The sequence below is a fragment of the Nuphar pumila genome, chromosome 4 (assembly GCF_984573655.1).
Source record: "Nuphar pumila chromosome 4, dmNupPumi1.hap1.1, whole genome shotgun sequence".
Classification (NCBI taxonomy): Eukaryota; Viridiplantae; Streptophyta; class Magnoliopsida; order Nymphaeales; family Nymphaeaceae; genus Nuphar; species Nuphar pumila.
In genome coordinates, this window is record NC_143252.1 from 140945485 (window position 1) to 140966362 (window position 20878).

The 20878-nt window shown below is 41.4% G+C and overlaps 1 protein-coding gene across 1 annotated transcript; it reads left to right on the plus strand.

Moving 5' to 3' along the window:
• Positions 1–5535: 5535 nt before the first annotated feature.
• LOC149841349 (purple acid phosphatase 8-like) lies at positions 5536–20719 on the plus strand. Its single transcript, XM_090005248.1, is given in 8 exon segments — positions 5536–5718; positions 6837–6993; positions 7068–7182; positions 14433–14553; positions 15357–15377; positions 15379–15489; positions 15688–15755; positions 20662–20719. Coding segments are annotated over 8 exon segments (834 nt in total).
• The last annotated feature ends 159 nt before the right edge of the window (positions 20720–20878 follow it).

Genomic DNA, 20878 nt, shown 5'->3' on the forward strand with positions numbered 1-20878 from the left:
GTAAATACCCGTGGTGAGTATGTGATGCAAGCGCATCACATGTTATTTAATTTATTAGATATAACATTTTATTGTTCACACACTCACTTAGTTGTTGATATTTAGGGTTGCTTTGTTGGAGTTCGGAGATCATGTTGAGCAAGATTTTAATGTATGAATATAGAAGTGTTCTTATTTTTGGAGTACGGATTTCATGCTAGGCATGGTAGTAGTTAGTGGAATATTGAAGTGTGTCTGCTGCAAGTACATGTTTGTCATTTGTTTGATATGAATGATTACGATGTATTGCAATATTTGATGTAATTGTATCCATGCTTGCATGTAGTTACTTTCAATTTGATTATGGCTTCTATGTGAAATTGTATAATGAAAACATGCTTCAAATGATTGTATTGTGCAGCATGAGTGACTGCAGCAGGTGAACCCAAAAAGGGTCGTGTGTTCGGGTTTGAGAGTAATATGAACACTTCACCTGTTATTGCTTCTTCCAGTTACGACTCACAGACTTCTTCCGTCGACATAAGCTCCAAGCAGCAACCTATTCTTTCCGGTGATGATGTACGCCAGATCGTTAATGATACAATGCGTGACTACTTCCATGAAACCGTCGCCGACGTTCTCCGAGCTGAGTTCAATAGTTTTTTGCTGAACATGGAAACTTCGATTGCAGGTCCCTCTCAGGTATGAAAGTTTCATGAATATATTGCATGTTGTTAGATTTCATGTAACTTTGATTGTCTTAACATATTCAGTTTTTTTGACTGCCTTAGAACACATATGAGCATGCTATAATCACATATTCTGTTTTTTGACTGCCGTAGAACACATATGAGCATGCTAGAATCACATATACAACTTTTTAACCGCCTTAGAGCATATATGAGCATGGTAGAATCACATATAGAGTTTTTCTGACTGCCTTAGAACACATATGAGCATGCTATAATCACATATTCAGTTTTTTGACTGCCTTAGAACACATATGAGCATGATCGAATCACATATATAACTTTTTGCCTACCTTAGAGCACATATGAGCATGATCGATTGCATTTTATATGTAGTTTTCTATGAGATGGGTTTGAGCTCTCAGTTGCTTTGCTTATGTTATCCATATCTAAAACTAGGCATGGTTTTGTAGATGCTAAGTCAGTCAGACCAAGCACTGCACTGGATCCACTTGTGTCCAGATAGGTCCAACACATTGACAGGCCTAGCAAGTACTATTATGAACCCTCCTTTGAAGGCAGTAAGAAACAAAGGGAGGGAGAGAGAGAGAGAGAGAGAGAGAGAGAGGCTTGGTTGGTCAGTGAGAATAAAGATGGGTTGGGTTGGGTTGGTTGTTACGGTAAATCGCTGGTTTTAACCACTCAAGCCTAACCCTTTGAGTAGGAAAACTTTTGAAGATCATTCACTTAAGATTGCATTAAAAGCAAATTCAAGGACAATTATGATTTAATACTTGAACTGAACCTTATATAAGCCAAACCCTCATGACACCCAAGTCCCAAGTAGTACTTGAAGAATCAAAAGCCAAACTAGAATTATATTTATGCCATGTCACGGAATAGGAAGAGCCAACTAAGGCTAGTTCTGGGTGCATGTAACATTCCTCTGCCCTTCAAAATTGGCCTTGCCCTCAAGTCAAGTGAACTGAAAATCTGATTCTCATATCATCTTATTGTTCTCAAGTGGTTTCCTCGGGTCTGTAGTCGCCAGAGGCGGAGCGGGGTGGGCAGGACTGGGCTGTAGGCCAGTCCTGCCTCCCGAAACAGTTAATTTTTTTTTTAAAAGCCCACTCCTAGCCCAGCCCTGACTGCAGCAAATAGTTTGATTTGTCCATATGAAATAGATTTTTATTAATAATTGCTTATTTTATCTAATTTTTTTTTTGGGGGCGCTGCCCCCCGACCCCCCAACTGTCACACCATTTTTTTTTTGCTACACCCCTGTTTGCCCCTCCCCCTACATGAATCCTAGCTACGCCACTGGTAGGGGCCCCATTGGATGAGAAGCTTGGTCACTAACTACCCACTCATTCTTGCATAGTTCCGCTACCTCCTCAGTCGTGCAGGGATCAGCTAGAGCAGTGAAGTTCTCATACTTGGACAATGAATCCACTGCAAGGATGTCACATTGATTGGGCTGGTCTCCAACATAAATCCTCAAGTATGTCTCCACGCATTTTATTGACTAGTAGGCAGTTCTCATGGCTAATGTGGTGCCATGGAGCTTAAAGAGCTCCTCCCAAAAAGCACTCACAAAGATGGGGTCCCGATCACTCTAAGATTTAGTCCTTGGCAAGCCATGGGTCCAGGAGGAAGAGCCAAATAGGCTAGCCGGCTAGTTGTGGTGCATGTAACAAGTACCATGGCTTATGGAATAACCAAGCAGTGCAGTCGCTCATTGTTTGCTTTGGATAAGGCACATATGGTGTGGACCATAGATCTTGAGTATCCAAGGGTCCACGCATGCCACTTGCTTTGAGATTCATGGTCCCTCTTAAGCCCCAAGAAATGTTGTCAGAATCGTATCAGTGAAAATCGATTCAAGGATGACCACTAATATTTGATAATCTTTCACTCTGAGTTGAAAGTCTGCAAAATAATTTTTGGAAAAACTCTTAATTTTATTTCAATAAATTATAAAGCTACATATTTACAATAAATTCATGTTATTGATGCACTATTAATTTTCTTTTAAAATAAATTTTTTCTACAGAGAATTTTTCTTTTAAAATATTGTGACACACAATATCTGCATGTTTTTTTTTTATCACTGTTAACATTGATATTGTGTCTTATGTGTTTTCTATTTTTAAAGTATTAATGTATAGACATTTTCAAAAAAATAATTGATCATGAGATTTAGTATAGTAATTCGTAACTGGAAAAGAATTGTGACATTGGTGCATGCAGTGGGAAAGCATTCCTACTTCATATAAACAATAGAACAAGATAAAATAAAGATGGCCGTCCCCTTTACACAATAACCTAGGCCACTAGACAGACAGTCAAGGTTCAAATCCCGCGGGCATCACACTCCTGTGCAAACCAAAGCAGGGCAACTCCCTGGGGAGCGCGGGGTGCACCCACAAAGTTTTACACTACCAAGACGGTGACTGTAGGTACGTACGACAGGTTAAGCCAGCGTTACTAGGTCTTTGGTCCTGGGGCCGGTTTCTCTGTGTCATAAAATAAAAAAAAATACAGAATTTTACCGTTTTCTTTCTAAGTCAATGCGGATCAACGGTTTTGTCAATCCAGTCCAGTTCATTATTCAATAAGGTTTTCTTAAATCCATAATCAGTTGCCCTTTGATTCCGATTGGGATTTTAATTTTTAATAAAACCATGTTCTAATAAACCCAACACAAGGGATCTTCTTGTTACACCTCTTGCAGTTGCAGTTATGTAAGTCTCTTCTATATATGTCTTGCCCTGGGGATCAAGCCGAGCTGCTCATAGGTCCGGCTCATGTCAGGCTTGTGAAGAGCTTGTTCAAGCTCATAAAATTAGGGGTGGCAAAATCTGACACGACCTGCCAACCTGCTTCTTAGGAGGGTTCGGGTTTGGCGTAAATGGGCTCGTGTTGTAAACGGGTCGACCCACCTAACCCGTTTATTAAACAGGTCGGGTTCGTGTTAGGGGTATGCCAACCCACCAACCCGGTTGAACCGTTTAATAAATGGGTTAGGCGGGCGGGTCAACCCGTTTACCCGAACTTGACCCTCCAACCCACCCGCCAACCCGTTTACCCGACCCGCCAACCTGCCAGCTAACAAGAACCAGACTCGCCAACCCGTTTACCCGACCCCGACCTGCCCGCTAACCCGCCAACCCGACCCGTTTATTAAATGGGTTAACCGTGTCGTGTCGGGTTACCCGTTTAATAAATGGGTCAAGTTCGTGTTTGCCACAGCCGACCCGTTTAATAAATGGGTCGGGTTCGTGTTGAGGTATGCTGACCCGCTGACACGACCTGCCAACCCGACCCGATTGCCACCCCTACATAAAATAGGCTAGGCAAGCTGAACATGAATAATAGGCACCCGGCTCGGCTTGACATGAGCTTGTTAAGTAGTTATATATTAAATTATTTGATTTGCAAAAAATAGGTTTAGTGGTAAATCTTACTACTTTTAGCTTTGAAAGAGTGCATTTTTTTTTTGTTCCAGCTCTAAAACAATGTATTTTTTTCTATAAACAAGTCAGCTCAGTGGCGTCTTGTTATGAGCTTGGCTTGCCATAAGAATGAGCCGACAAATAAAGTCATTCTTGGGCACGACATTGCTAAGGTTGAGTAGTTACACGGAGGCCACCTCCGAGACAGAGACCTGGTTGTGCTGAACATAGTCTGCCATTAGTACAATCGCCGTCCTGTTAGTGCAAAACTCGGTGACCACACACCTCTCACTCCAAGGAGTCGCCTTGCTTCTGCTAATGCAAAGGGTGACATTCATGAGAATTGAACCTCAACCACCCATCTAGCAGCCTATAGTCCCCCTCCCACTGGATCAAACCCTTGCATGGCAGCAGTAGCTGCAAACATACCTGTGCACCAGCAGAATTTGATCAGGCATCTTTGTTTTTTTTAAAAAAAAAACTGACTGCATAAATGTGGTCGTCGGCGTGGTCATGTGGGTCGCGAAGGTGTTGAGTTGAAGACCTTGGACCAAATCTCACTGGTGCATGGGTGTGTCTGTAGCTTTCAGAAGTGGGTCATGTAAGGCAGGGTGGTTGTGGGGCTCCACTCGGGGTTTTACCTCGCTTCTACTCGAGTAGGGTGAATGAAAAGTAGTTTATTTCAGCATTGGCAAAAACAGTAGCCCAATATCAAGAAATTCCAAAAAAAAATGATGCATTTTTTTTAATTAGAAGCAAAAGGTTGGCGCTTAATCTAAATTTTCTCTAAAAAATAATCCAAAAAATGTATGGTGATGCTTGGATCAGGGCACCTCTTATCCGGTTCCAGACTCTCAAGTCATTTCACTACCCTTATCAGATCTAAATTTTTAGTAGATTCACTTAATCATTATTTAAAAAAAAATAGATTCACTTGATCAGATTTTTGGACTCCCACTGTAATATGATCATGTGCAAAACTGGGTCAAATACCCGACCCGAACCCACTCTCCGGCAAGATTGCTCCAAGCTCTAACCCGTCAATAACCGCTCCAAGCTCGAACCACCATTCTCTTAACGCCACATGTCCGCGTTTTAAACCCTGACAAAACTGGGAACTGGAACCGAGACTAAAATTGGGTCCGAATCCGAAGGATGGGTGGAGGGAAATTTGAGGGAAAGAAAACAGGAAAGAAAGTGTCTTTGGCCGTGAGACATTATCCAATCTATTTGAGGACCGGACCCGTCGGGTTCGAGTCCAGTAAGCCCCCCCCCCCCCCTCCCTTCCTCTATAAAAGGGGTCGCGATGGGAGAAAGTGACCCACTGCTTGGCTCGGACCCTCTTCGTCTTCGTTCTCGATCTTCTGAGAAAGAGAGTGAGGACGACGGCGGCTATGAGAAAGAGAGAGGCGATGGCGGTGTGGAAGAGCATCTTTGTCTCGCTGGTCTACTTCCTCTGTTGTCTCGTGGACCTCTCCCTCGAGCTTCTCCCCGTGAGGGAGCATGCCCCGCAGACTGGTGGGTCGCTCCAGCTGCTCGTTGTCGGTGATTGGGGGAGGAAAGGGAAGTTTAACCAGTCGAAAATCGTCGTTCAGGTTCTCGTTCGCTCTTCGAAGGCTTCCCTCTCCCTCCCTTTTTTTCCACCGTCGAGCTCGATTTTCTGTTTCTTTTTTACGCATTTCGTTCGTTTAAGACGGAGTTTTCCCAAAAGAATGCATATTCCATTCATCAGACGTTGTTTTCTGCCTGGATTGTGGGAAAATTTACATTTTTTTTTCAGAAATCTATTTTTTTGCAGTAACCGCTCGTTCCTCTCTCTCTCTTAAGGAAGTGGGTTTTCAATATCAGAGTAGGTGCTTTCTTTGGAATCCACCTATCATCTTGGTGCTTCCGTGGGGTCCATCGCTAGTTTGTAGTTGCAAGTAGTGGCGGTTGATATGGAGAATTTGGCTTCTTACTTCTTGGTGGGCTTCTTGGTGGGCTGTGTGGATGACTCGCAACAATGCAAATTTTCATCAAATTTTGGTTACTTTTAATAAGCTAGTTCATTGCATCTTGGCTTTTTCATCAAATTTTGGTTACTTTTAATAAGCTCGTTCATTGCATCTTGGCTGATGTGTACGTGTTTCTCCTTCCATGTTATCCACCCCCTTCGGTCGCCTTCTCTTTCTCAAGACTTTGGTTGATCTTTGTGTTCTTTCTATTTTTTATGTTGTGCGCTTTTGGTCTTTTGTTTTGAGTCGGTTGTTGTTGTTTTTTGTGGGCTCAACTTTTTGTTGATCCCTGCCTTGGTACTGTTGATGTTTCTTTTGCCTCTCTTTCTCTTTGAGTTGGTCACGTGAGTGAATCTTTTGTGAACTGCTCACGCTTTATCCTTTTTTTTTTCTTTCAATTTTCAGACAAAATTTTCTTCTGCCTAACAAGAAAATCTCTTCTTATCTTAACTATAAAAAAAAAGGGAAAATCTCTTCTTTTTGTCTGCGTGGCTTTCACCTTCGGGGAGATTTTGGGGAACAACTCAGCCGTTTCGGAATTTTAAGCAAACATCACGTTTTTTCCAACTACAAAAACGATCATGATCTTCTGAACTGTAAAATCTTTCACGATCCTTCTGGACTTATTCATCGTTCTTCCGTTTTACTTCGGATCGCTTAAACTTCTTGAATTTATGCCGCTTCCTTTACCGATTTCTGGTTTTCTCTTTGCGCCGCAGATGGGAGAGATCGGGAAGGAACTTGGAATTGACTTCGTGATCTCCACCGACGACAATTTCTACGACAACGGATTGACTGGAGTCGATGACACGCTCTTCGAGCAATCCTTCTCCCATATCTACACTGCGGAGAGCCTCCAGAAGCTGTGGTACAGCGGTAAACTTCTCCACCTTCAAACCATATTTCTTATTTGATTGCACAAAAAGGAACGAAACAGCCGTCCGTTACAGTCTTGGGGAATCATGACTACCGTGGTAACGCCTTGGCTCAGCTCGACCCGGTTATCAACGGCTTCGACAAGAGGTGGATCTGCATGAGATCGTTCCTCGTCTCGTCAACACAGGTAGAAAGAGAAAAAAAACAAAGGAAAAAAAAATATTGGTTTTCTCGTTCGTACTGTACTTTTTAGCAAAAACTCATTGTTACCAGCTTAATTATATGATCAATCTAACCTGGCAAGATGTTTTCAAAACAGTTCGATTGTTAGAAGCCACACTTTGCGTTTGTAGGTACAAATGCCTTTGGATCTCTACGGCGTAGGTTGGTTTAATCTAATCGGACTTCATAGATGGATTTGTTGGATCATTTTTCGGATCACACAGTTTCACAATCGTCATCATGATATAAAACACAAAATAAATAAAGAAATTCAGCAATATAAATAGCATGATTAACAGACGACCGAAACAGCAACAGGGAGCAAGCATGGCATTTTCCGCATCAGACCAAAATCCAGACGATAGCATCAGAGCAAACAGAAGCATAGAACATAAAGAAAACAACATGCACATGTTTAGATTATGCAGCAGGCTAAGGCGTACGAAAGTACTCCCCTTAGAGAAGATTCGCCCCCACATACTGTGCAAATCAGGGTCCGGCGTCCTTCCCCCAGGATACAATAGCCACGACGAACCGAACGGTGCACTCCGGCGGGTCATCCTTCGAAAACAGCCTCTTCGAACCAAAGTTGCAGAACAACCCCTTTCGGGATAACTAAGGAAAGAGAGAGAGAGAGAGAGTAACAGAGAGATGGGAAATCGCAGAGCTTCGGCCAGAAATCGCCTGTCTCAGCCTCCTCGTAACCCCAGCCCTCACCACGCTTTTATAACCCACGAACGGTTATGAAACGTGGAAGGACCCGTTACGGATTCTGAGGAGACGTGATCCGTTAACGGTCTTCGAAAGATCGAGACCCGTTACGGAATCCGAAGCGTCATAACGGGCACGAAATACGAGGAGTCGTGACCCGTTATCCATTCCCATAACTCGTTACCGAATCCAAAGAAACTTTGGGTAAAAAGATACTTGTCTTGATTGGATATGGCCCTAAAGGGCCAATTACCCGAACCCGAGCTCGGCTCGGCTCGGCACGACACGACACTGCGGGCGCGCACGCGCGCGTGTGTGTGGTGGTCATCCCACTCTCTTGTTCTCAAGAACAAGTGTATGAGTTCTCAAGTGGCTTATAAAGCCAACAGAAAACTCAAGCACAAGCAATGTGGGACTATTCCACCTCATCAAGACCTCTATCTCTAAGCAACCCATTTCTTCTTTGAATTTCTCTCCCTTCTTTCTTACACCTAACATTCCCCCACAAATTCAAAGAAAGAAACAGGAGGAAACCAAGGTGCAAAAAGAGACATTCTGCAACAAGACATATCATGCTTTCAGCAATGGTACCTTCCGGTTTGAACCACTACCTTAGTTGACTAACTTTACCCCCACAGGAACGAAGTGAACTGAAGTCTTGAACTTGAACCTTTGGTGTAGGAGTGTCCATCATCAACAACATGATAAAGGTTCTGGTTGTAATCTTTAGGGGCAGCGCGTTAATGGCCATGCGCTCGAATCCTGTTTCATGAGTGACTTCAGGAATAACCCAATTCCTTAAACTGCGGCCACACAGTCACACTCACATAGGTGGGCTTCTCCAAAGATGCACTGCTAACATCTCGCCTTGAAGGCTTTGAACCCATTCAGAGTTTTAACTCTTCCTTAACTTGCAGCTACAACACCTTTCCAGAGTAAACAGGGGAACAGACACAAATACATAGTATCATATAAATAAGGTGCTAACCAGTTCACCCTACAGCTTGTTATTATCACATTGAACCTACTTTATGGGATCTCCACTCAGATAGGTTGGGTTGCTACTGTAGATGAACTACTGATGGGTTTCAGTCCCATCCCCTCTCTGGATTTTAGGACTAACGACTTATCTAGTCCTTTCGTTAATGGATCAGCTGTGTTCTCTTTGGATCCAACATAGTCCACAACAATCACTAACTGAGACACCAGTTCTCTTACAGATTTTATTCTGACTTGGATATGTCTCCTCTGCTTTTGATTATATTTTGTGCTTTTAATCTTTGCAATTGTGGCCATATTGTCACAATGCACAGATATCGCAGGAATTGGCTTGCACATTAAAGGAAGTTCCTCAAGAAGTCCCTTTAACCATTCAGCTTCCAATCCTGTGACATCTAAAGTACAGAGTTCAGTCTCAAAAGTAGACCGAGACAAGATGGTCTGCTTTACTGATCTCCAAGCGACTGCGCCGTCACCCAAGGTAAATACATACCCTGTCACGCCATAACTGCCAGAGTTCATGGCTATCCAGCTCGCATCACTATATCCCTCAAAAACTGCATGGAATCTCTTGTAATGCAAACTCAAGGAAATGGTTCCTTTCAGGTATCTAAGTACCCTGTCCAATGCCTTCCAATGAGTGTGATTTGGACAACTTGTGTATCTACTTAATTTTGTCACAGAGAACGAAATATTCGGTCTCGTGCAATTTGCAAGATACATCAAACTTCCAATAATCTGGGAATACCTCAATTGAGACACAGGAACACCAGTCGTATTCTTATGAAGAGTGATAGAAGGGTCATATGGAGTTGCTACAGATCTCCCTTGGTTATAGCCAAATTTCACAAGTACTTTCTCAACAAAATGAGATTGAGAAATGGTTAACCCTTCAGCTGAACGAGTCAGCTTTAAGCCTAAGATCACATTTGCAACACCCATATCTTTCATATCAAACTTACTACTAAGAAACGACTTTGTCTCATTTACAATTCCCATATTGGAACCAAATAATAGAATGTCATCAACATACATGCATAAAATAATACAACCATCACTTTTAACTTTACAATAAACACACTTATCAGATTCATTGACAACAAAGCCAAATGATAAAATAATATTATCAAACTTTTCATGCCATTATTTAGGGGATTGTTTAAGTCCATATAATGACTTAACAAGTCTACATACTTTATCTTCATTACCAGGAGCTACATAACCCTCAGGTTGATCCATATAGATCTCTTCTTCAAGATCGCCATGCAAGAAAGCGGTCTTCACGTCCATTTGATGGACCGAGAGATCATAAATGGAAGTCAGTGCAATAAGCACTCTAATAGTGGTCATCCGGGTAACCGGAGAATAGGTATCAAAGTAATCTATTCACTCCTTTTGTTTGAACCCTTTGGCAACCAGTCTCGCCTTGTACTTGTCAATGGATCCATCTTGTTTCAACTTCTTCTTAAAGATCCATTTGCACCCAATTGTGGAACTACCACGAGGGAGGTCAACCAGTTCCCAAGTACCATTAGAGATAATGGAGTCCATTTCACTCTTGATGACATCTTTCCAATGTTTTGCTTCAGGTGAAGCCATTGCATCGCGAAAAGTGAGAGGATCATCTTCAATAAGGTAAGTGATAAAGTCACTTCCCAAATCCTTGGTAATCCTTGGTCTCTTGCTCCTTCTAGGTTCAACCACTTCCTCAGACTCACCGAGTCTAGGATGGGAACAAGATGGTTCTACCCCCACATCTGTCATCCTTTCCACATGTTCGGGAATGGAACCAGAAGTTGAAGGTATATCTAAAGAAGACAGATTCTGAGGTACACCAACTTTCATGGGAAATACATCCTCAAAGAATGTAGCTTCTCGAAGCTCTATAATAGAGTTAACATCTATGCCAGATATCTCAGACTTAATTACTAAGAACTTGTAGGCATAACTGTTCTCTACATAACCCAAAAAGACAGCATCTACTGTTTTAGGACCTAGCTTCTTCCTATTGTGTTCTGGGACAAGTACCTTAGCAAGGCACCCCCACACTTTAAGGTATTTCAAGCTAGCTTTTCTATTTCTCCAGAGTTTAAACGGGCTACTATCCTTATGCTTCTAAGGTACTCTATTCAGAATATGGCAAGCCGTAATCAGAGCATCCCCCCACATATAGGTAGGTAATCTAGAGCTCCCAAGTAGAGTATTTATCATGTCAGTTAGGGTTCTATTCTTTCTTTCTGCAATCCCATTGGATTGAGGAGAATATGGAGCTGTAAACTCATGAACTATTCCAACAGACTTGCAATATTCATCGAGTTTATTAGAAGTATATTCTCCCCCTCTATCAGACCTCAATCTTATAAGTTTTCTACTAGTTTGTGTTTCTGCTTCATTCTTAAAATTAAGAAACTTATCAAAAGCTTCATCTTTTGATTTTAGCAGATACACATAACAGTATTTAGTGCTATCATCTATAAAAGTGATAAAATACTTTTTATGATTTCTAGTTAACACTCCATTGAACTCACAGATATCTGTATGCACCAGATCCAATATTTCAGAATCTCTAACAATCGTATGGAATGGTTTCCTACATTGTTTTGCTTGCACACAAATTTCACATTTTTTAGTTTTATTAATAGAATGCTCAGGAATCATTTTCAAGTTCATCATGCGTTTCACAAAGTTGAAATTCACATGACCTAATCTATTATGCCATAAGTCAGATGATTCTATGTTATATGCAACATTAGACAATGAATCAGAAGAAACATCATTTTCTAATTTATCACTGCAAACATGTTCAACACGAAGTTTGAATAAACCATCATCTAAATATCCCTTGCCAATAAAAGTTCCAGAATGTAAAATAACAACTTTATTATATTTAAAGTTAAATTCATAACCCTTTCTAACAAGACATGAACCACTTAGAATGTTCCTTCTAACTACAGGCACATGGTGCACTCTGTGTAAAGATAGAACTCGTCCTGAAGGAAACTTCAGATCCACGCGTCCAATCCCTAACACCTTTGTAGCCGTTGAATTGCCCATAGTCACGGATCTGCCTACAGCAGCCTAGTATGAGACAAAAACAGACTTATCAGCACAAACGTGCACATTAGCCCTAGTGTCAATCAGCCACTCTGTTGGCTCATAGACGTGATAGATTTGCGGGTTAACAGAAACATACCTAGTACTGGTCCCAACGACCTCAGTCACCATGTTGACTTGAGGCGTTTTGTCTGTGGTCCCATGAGCTTTGGCCTTCTTGGAAGGACATTCCTTAGCCCAGTGCCCAACCTGCCCACAGTTCCAACACGGTTTGTTCTTTGCCTTTTTCTGGATTTTGGCCTTAGGTTTAAACTGGTTTTTCATTGCAGATTTCGATTTTTGTCCTTTGCCCTTAAAAGCTCCGGTCATCATGTTCATTTTAGGCGGTTCAGTTGGCATCACGATCTGTTTCTGACTCCTATGCTCCTCTTCAATGGCAATGGCTACCATAAGATCATCTAGGGAAATTTTTCCTCTACGGTGCTTGAGAGACATACCGAAGTCTACCCAAGACTTAGGAAATTTCTCTACGATGGTCATAACTTGAAACTTCTCAGGAAGTTTCATTTCAGCCTCAGCCAAACTATGGAGCAGTAGCAGAAACTCGTGTGCCTGCTCAGTGACCGACTTGCCTTCTATCATCTGATATTTCAGAAACTTGGCAACAGAGTACTTTTCAAGACCTTGGTCTTCTGTATTGTACTTCTTGTCAAGTTGGTCCCATAAACCCTTAGCAGTGGTAGACGAAGAACAGTACACATCGAACAATGTGTTGGACAGAGCCAACAGTATGCAACCACGACATATACTGTCCTTTTCTTTCCACTATACAGCCGCAATGACTGCAGCAGGGTCAGGGTTAGTATTAGATACCGAAGGGCAGTCGATTTTCAGAACATTCAGCAGCCCTATTGTAGTGAACCAGATCTTCATGCGTTGTTGCCAACGCTTGAAGTTCTGTCCGGCAAACTTTTCCGGCATACCGGACATGTCCACTTTTGGTACAAACGCAGAAGAAGACGACATGCTTAGAATCTTCTCTAAGACTGTTGGATCATTTTTCGGATCACACAGTTTCACAATCGTCATCATGATATAAAACACAAAATAAATAAAGAAATTCAGCCGTGTAAATAGCATGATTAACAGACGACCGAAACAGCAACAGGGAGCAAGCATGGCATTTTCCGCATCAGACCAAAATCCAGACGATAGCATCAGAGCAAACAAAAGCATAGAACATAAAGAAAACAACATACACATGTTTAGATTATGCAGCAGGCTAAGGCGTACGAAAGTACTCCCCTTAGAGAAGATTCGCCCCCATATACTGTGCAAATCAGGGTCCGGCGTCCTTCCCTCAGAATACAATAGCCACGACGAATCGAACGGTGCACTCCGTCGGGTCGTCCTTCGAAAACAGTCTCTTCAAACCAAAGTTGCAGAACAACCTCTTTCGGGATAACTAAGGAAAAATAGAGAGAGAGAGAGAGAGTAACAGAGAGATGGGAAATCGCAGAGCTTCGGCCAGAAATCGCCTGTCTCAGCCTCCTCGTAACCCCAGTCCTCACCACGCTTTTATAACCCACGAATGGTTATGAAACGTGGAAGGACCCGTTACGGATTCTGAGGAGACGTGATCCGTTAACGGTCTTCGAAAGATCGAGACCCTTTACGGAATCCGAAGCGTCATAACGAGCACGGAATACGAGGAGTCGTGACCCGTTATCCATTCCCATAACCTGTTACCGAATCCAAAGAAACTTTGGGTAAAAAGATACTTGTCTTGATTGGATATGGCCCTAAAGGGCCAATTACCCGAACCCGAACCCGAGCTCGACTCGGCACGACACGACACTGCGGGCGCGCACGCGCGCGTGTGTGTGGTGGTCATCCCACTCTCTTGTTCTCAAGAACAAGTGTATGAGTTCTCAAGTGGCTTATAAAGCCAACAGAAAACTCAAGCACAAGCAATGTGGGACTATTCCACCTCATCAAGACCTCTATCTCTAAGCAACCCGTTTCTTCTTTGAATTTCTCTCCCTTCTTTCTTACACCTAACAGGATTTGCTTTCCAATCATGTTTTTCGACAAAACCCGGATTTTATAAACCGGAAAAGTTATATACATTATAGGCTGTTGATTTTTTACGCTTTATAAAAACATATATATGTTTGGATGATCTAAAAGCCGATTCCCACTAATAAAAACATGTACACGTAAGTTAGTTTCATGAAAACAACAAAAAATTTGAGAAAAAAAAACACATTTGTACCCATAAACAACTTTAGCAAATATGGTCCCCTTTAAACAGGTACTTTGTGTTTGCTTGGGGCTCCTGTTGGAGAGTATGGTACGGTCGAGTCTAGCTAATACTAGTTTTTCTTTCTTTTCCGTTATCATTTTATTAATAAAAACAAATTTTAAGTTGCCTTTTAATTCGCAGGAATGACCGACTTTTTCATGGTGGACACCACCCCTTTCATCGATGAGTACTGGGCGATCACAAACCCGCGCACCTACGATTGGAGAGGGATCCTTCCCAGGAATAATTACATCAAGATCATCCTGATGGTATGTCACTCAGGGTGCGTTTGAATCACGGATTAGGGTTGACAGGATGGGCATGCACGTCTGCGAACAGGACAGGACGGAACTGTCCTGCCCTGTCCATACACCTAGGAGTGTCAATGGGTCGGGTTCGGTTCAGGCCCAGATGATACCAGACTTGAACCAGATTTTTGGATATAGTATCGGGTCCAGACCTGAGTATAATCAAGTACTATAAGAGAATTAAAAAAAACCATACCCGAACTGGATAAGAACTACATGAACCAGACTCGGACCATACCCTATAAAGTAATATTTTTTATCATTTTTACTTTGAAAAATTGCGGCTCTTAATCGGAACTCGGGTCAGGTCCATGTCTGGTATAAAATTTCACAAACTATATCCGGGTTCATGTATTAATCAAATTTTTGGGTCCGGACCCAGGTCTTAATCAGGTTTTCTTACTTCTCACCATACCTGGACCCTATAGGGTTAATTTGGTCCGGGTTGAGTCTGGGTAAACCCGACCCGTTGACACCCCTACACACACCCAAAAAATGTTTTTTTTGTTGTTGTCTGAAAGTGTCCATCTGTCACTGTTCCATGGGGGCACGTAAGCATATGCGGGACACACCAGATCCCCGTCTGTGTGTCCCGCATTTGCATGGGCTTGCGGACGCACGTGGTGCCCGTCCTCGGTGCATCCTGTGAACGAGCGCCGGCGGGGATTCAAATGCCCCCTTACTGCTGTGCTGCCATCCTCCGGTCCCGTTTGGCAGGCTAGTGAATGATTGGGCTTTTTCCCTTTTTGATCAAACCAAATTAGGATCTAGACGCCGCCTTGAAGCTAGCGGTCAACCGGAAAGTGGAAGATCGTCGTCGGGCACCACGCAATCAGGAGCGTTGGGAACCACCGTGACACCGTGGAGCTCCAACAGCAATTGCTCCCCGTCCTCGAGGTAACTTTTCTCAAAAATCCATCCCAATTAGTTCTTTTTCTTTTTTTGGCCACTCTAGTTTTCCAAAGTGCCTGTTTGGATGAGTGGGAAAATAAAACTGGGATAAGTTGGGATATTGCAATAGCTCTCTACATAAATATCCCAACTTATTTGGATGAGCTCACCGGGATTTATATATTCCATCTCTGTTCCTTTCAGGCCAATGGGGTCGATCTTTACGTCGATGGGCATGATCATTGCCTAGAGCACATCAGTAGCACCAAGAGGTAATAACTTTCTTAGCTTTATCGCATACTTTTGGTGCATGCGTATGAAGAGAAACAACCATTGCTGCCTTGTTTGTTCATCAAAACATTTAAAGAGATCATAGATTACGTCGGATCTAAACCGAGAATTTGGACCCGGGTACGTGGGATCCCACTTCATATCCTTATAAAGCTTTGGACTTGGGGTCATTTGAGAATATATTAAATCCATGACCTGTTTGGATTTTGGTGGGACCCACCTGAAATCCGGATATTTGAAATTGGTATCCATTGACGGGCTATATGGAATTGGGAGCCTTGCAATAGGATGGAAACACGGTTTCAGTGTGTTGTTAAAATATCTTTTTGCCAATGTGTGATGTTGAGAGATAGAGTTGCCAAAAACATTCTTGTGAAAGGTGTTGAAATGTGGTGTTGGGCCTGTCAACACCAGTCCCATTGCATTAATGTTCAACAGCACCACTACTCTCCAAACAGCATTTGGCGGAAACCACAACACAATGGTGGATTCAAGGCTCCCAAACACATAGCGTAATTAAGGCTCTGTTTGAGAGCAGACGCTGGGACAGAAAATAATTCATTTAGGCGAAACATGTAGAACTAAAAAAGAAGAGATTAAATACATAATCAAATTGTGCCAGCAGTTTATACATTCTCATTTTTTCACAGCCTTAATGTTTTCTATTTTTATAACCGGAAGAAATCGCACCCATGCTTGATTTTTTAGAAATCGGCTCTTGGATAGTATAATTACAACATGCAAGCAAGTTTTTTTAGCGTTTGAAAATAAATGGCCTAGAACTTTCATTAATATTCAAGCCTCAAAAAGTTATATTTTTTCGTCTAGAATGTGTTGGTTCCTAGCAAATGTGCTATGTGGAACACATATGTGCGGTCAGATTTGTGAAAGTAGTATAGGAAATATCCAGTTTGTACCCAAATTGCATATTTAGTAGTTTGTATCATGTATCTATTTTGTGTGCGGTTTTTACTTATTTTTAAAAAGTGTTTTGTGTTGTTGATGCATTGTACTTTAGCTAGACAAAAGGTACTTCTCTTTAAATTTTCTTTGCCAAAATTTTTACAGGATCTTTGGAAAAGAGTGACTATTTTTCAAGTAAGAATGTTGCTGATAGCAATATTGGTGAATGGTGACTGACAAGTTAGAACACATGCGAGCACACGCACAGCCTTTCTTAAGATATTGACCTTTCTCAATGTTTGTTTATGCAAGTGAGAAGATTGTCATTGTAAATTAGGCAAATTATAATGAGGATGAGAATCAAGTCTAGGATGTCGTGGTAAACAAGGAATTGAAGAAATGCTTGGCTCACCCATGCCCACCGCCCTTGCCACGGTTTCTAATTCTGTAGCAAGTCTACATTGATCATTGAGTCTGTGCACATTTTCAAATGAACAAAAAAAAAAAGATGATAAATACAAATGAGCAGATTTGCATAGAGCAAGGTGTCATTAGGGCTGTCAATGTGTTGGATTTGATTTGGGTATCCAATCTGGGTTATGTTTGATTGAAGTGAATCTCATTTGAACAGTACCTCAAAAACAATTAAACATAAAACTTTTTTGACACAGAATCTCAAAAGCAAACCTCATAACCCAAAAGTGAGATGTAGAAAGTGAATCTCATTTTCCTCGTGAAGTCTCGTAAGATTTGAAATTTCATAAGATTTTGAGAGTGAATCTCTTTTGAACAGTATTTTCACTTTTCAAAAAACATAACCAAACTTACCCCTGATCTTCATCTTATGTTAAGATATGTGTTTACAAATATGGGCCTAAGTACTATTTGGTTTGACCTGAAGCCAACTCAAATGGTATTTGGCCTGACTTTGAGCTATGACATTTTTTTTTAATATCTGACCCAACCCAGACCTACCAAACTATTTTGCGTGTAATTTTAAATAAAATTGAATATTTTTTAAACTTAATCCATCAAATTTACCTTTTTAACCTAAAAAATAATTATATATTTTCAAAATTACCATTTTTAAGAGTATTTTAATCATTTTAATATGATTGAATTCATCTACCTCGTGAGGTAAGAAACCTCTTAGTGAAAAATAATATTTCTAATATTTTAGGACAGCTATTGAGAAGGTTGCAAAGTTGATATCCCAACTCTTGGTTGTGGTTCACGTGCTTTAAAAATAATGCACTTTCTTAGTTTTGTTTTTCGTTATCTTTAGTATATGAAATCCGCCTCGAAATATGGATTTCAGTATTTAAAATCTTATTATATCAAATACATAATTGCAGATACACTTGGGGCACCCACCCATAGCGGTGCATTTGTTAGCAGGTATATATTTTGCTACAAGCCATTATATCTACAATCTAGTTAGCATCTCATGATGCAAGTTGTTTTGAAACAATCTAACCTTATAGATGTGTTCAGCGTGGTAGTGTGTGATCATGTTTTCTATGAAAAAAACATTTTTTTGAGCTGAGAAAAATCTATGAATTCATGACCATCGATTTTTGGATCACCAGAAAAACTTATACATACGTTAGATTCTACCTATCCAAAAGACCCCACCAGTTATTTACCAACACTGGGGTTTGAACCTGCAACGTCTCACCACAAGGAGACGAGCACTGACAGCTCCTACCAACACAATTCTTAGATGTGGCCAAAAAACTTAAAAAAAAAGAGGATTCGCTAAGACGATTTTATTTGCAATCAATTGTAGCAAACATTAATCCTCTCATTGCAAAGGCATTTCTTCTTTTAGTTTTCTGCCCGTATGTGGGCCCCGCCAACTTGAGAGATATTATGTCCAAACAAAAGTTGCACTTATCGAAACACAACAAATTTTCCCAAGAAATGGTTTGTTTTGGGACAATGTGTCATGGAAAAACTCTTCCATATTTGGAGAGTAAGAGGAAAATGATGTGGGTCTCTCTCTCTCTCTCAAAGGTTTTAGGGAGTTATTTTAGGTGGGATTTTTTTTCCCAAGCTCAATCAAAACAACCTAAAGCATGGATTTCTCAACAGTAAATGTCACTTTCAATGGAGTGGTTGGCTGATGAAAGGAAAATGACTTGAACAATAACTTCCACCATCTTAAATAAAAGGAAAACTGTCACAACGATAGGTCGACATGAGGACACGTGACACGAGTTTGACTCGTAATTTCAAAATTATTTTTTGATACTTTACTAATTTATTAAAATAATGTTTAAAAATATTAAAAACATTAAAATAATGCAACATATTTGATATCTAAGCAAACATGCATCTCAAGGTAAAATGTTGATCCAAATCTGTGACTTGATACAGAAAAGTTTATTCTATTTTCAGATCCATATCGAAAACAATGTGCGAAGATTGGATCAGAAGACTGACTGGAACCGATCCATTTGCACTTCATGTGGCTTCATGGAAAAAATAAGGCCTCACATCTGTTGTTGCCACGCCACATACAATTGTTTGTCTTTTCAAGATTGTCTTTGTTGCAAATAACCCTTCTTTTTCAGTAATGGTGTCAGCACTGCAGCTCATGTAGGGATGGAAGTGGACGGGGCAGGTGGGACAAGATCTCCATCCCCGCCCCGTCTCAAAATCTTGCCCTCTATCCCCACCTCCATTCTTACAAGGGTTTTTATTTTAGCCTTCATTCCCGCCTCCATTTTCGTTTCCTGTCCTCCATCCCTGGTCCAAATGAGGCGGGGCGGGGCGGGGCCTCGTTTCCCCTCAGTCCGCTGTCATCCCTAAAGAAGGATTGGGGAGGGGGCGGAATGGGACAAGGCAGGGCAGAAGAAAGCATAAGTCCATCCCTGCACGGTTTTTTATTTTAACCTTCATCCCCGTTCCCCCCCCCGTCCACTGCCATCCCTAAGCTCGTGCTTCGCCTCCAGGGGATGATTCCCAAATCATGTGGCTTGAAATCATTTCTGGCAAGGTAAAGCAATGTACCTTAGGATGTGTTTGATTGCTTGTCCAAGATTGGATGGAATCTTAGAATTGAACAGACAGAACACATGTTTCAGGGATGAAACACCGTTCCATGAATGCAGCGGATGCGCAAAACCGGATCTACTGTTTGTTGCCGATGCTGTTTCACGCATGCGCGGCATACTGCTCGACACCCTATCAAACACACCCTTAAAATCGCTTCTTGGTCACAGGGTCCCCTACTGGATGATGTGAGCATGTGGGTCAAGCGGCTATCAAAGCAAAAGTGGGGTTATTAACGAATCATAAAGTACTTCACCATGTGAGGATTTAGCTCCATGTGGCTATCAAAGCAAAAATCATGTTGCCAAACGGAAGGGGGGGGGGGGGGGGGGGGCTTTTCTGGAAAGAGCAGTTAGCGCACGTTACCTTATGTTGGAACGTTGCACGTTCGAATCCCAATGGTATATGGTTGTGTTAGGGGTCGTTCTAACCTATTCAACGAGTTTGCAGTTTTTGCTGTTGGTGTCTAAATTATAGCACCTTGCCCCCACTCTTCAAATTATATAATTTGATCCACTAATTAGGCTTACAAAATTTTCATAATCTCGCACTCCTGACCAGATGCCAAGATCAAGCTTTATTCAGTTTTTTTTTGAAATTTTTATGGTTTTTTGAAAATATCACATCAAAATCACCACAGGCTTAACCCAGTTCGTATGGTGAGCTTGATGAGTGCAAATCAGCCGAACCCACACCACATTCTTGTACTGGCACAGTTTAAGCAAATTTAACCCTGTAAAAGTGATTCATGCAGATGTTCACTAGGGAGGCAAACTATTTAGATTCAGTTCTAATGTAGGCCATTTTCTAACCTCTCTCTCTCTCTCTGAAAATTCTGACAGACAAACTTTCACTACTAATCCACCCAGAACTGTGCTTCTCCACCCTATTTCTTCATGCTAAAAACAAACCTTTTCACTTTCACAGAGAAGCAGAGACGTGTGAAGTGGACCTGAACTATGAAGCAAGGGATCAACAGTCGTGATGTTCATGATATTATTGAGCGCTATGATTCCTATGCTCTTTTGTGCAATTAATCCGGAAAAAGACTAATCAAGTACAGAAAAGCTACTTAATCCAGTCATGCATTTTAAATAGTTTCACACACAACTAGCTACAACGTGCAGAGTCAAAATAGTGACAC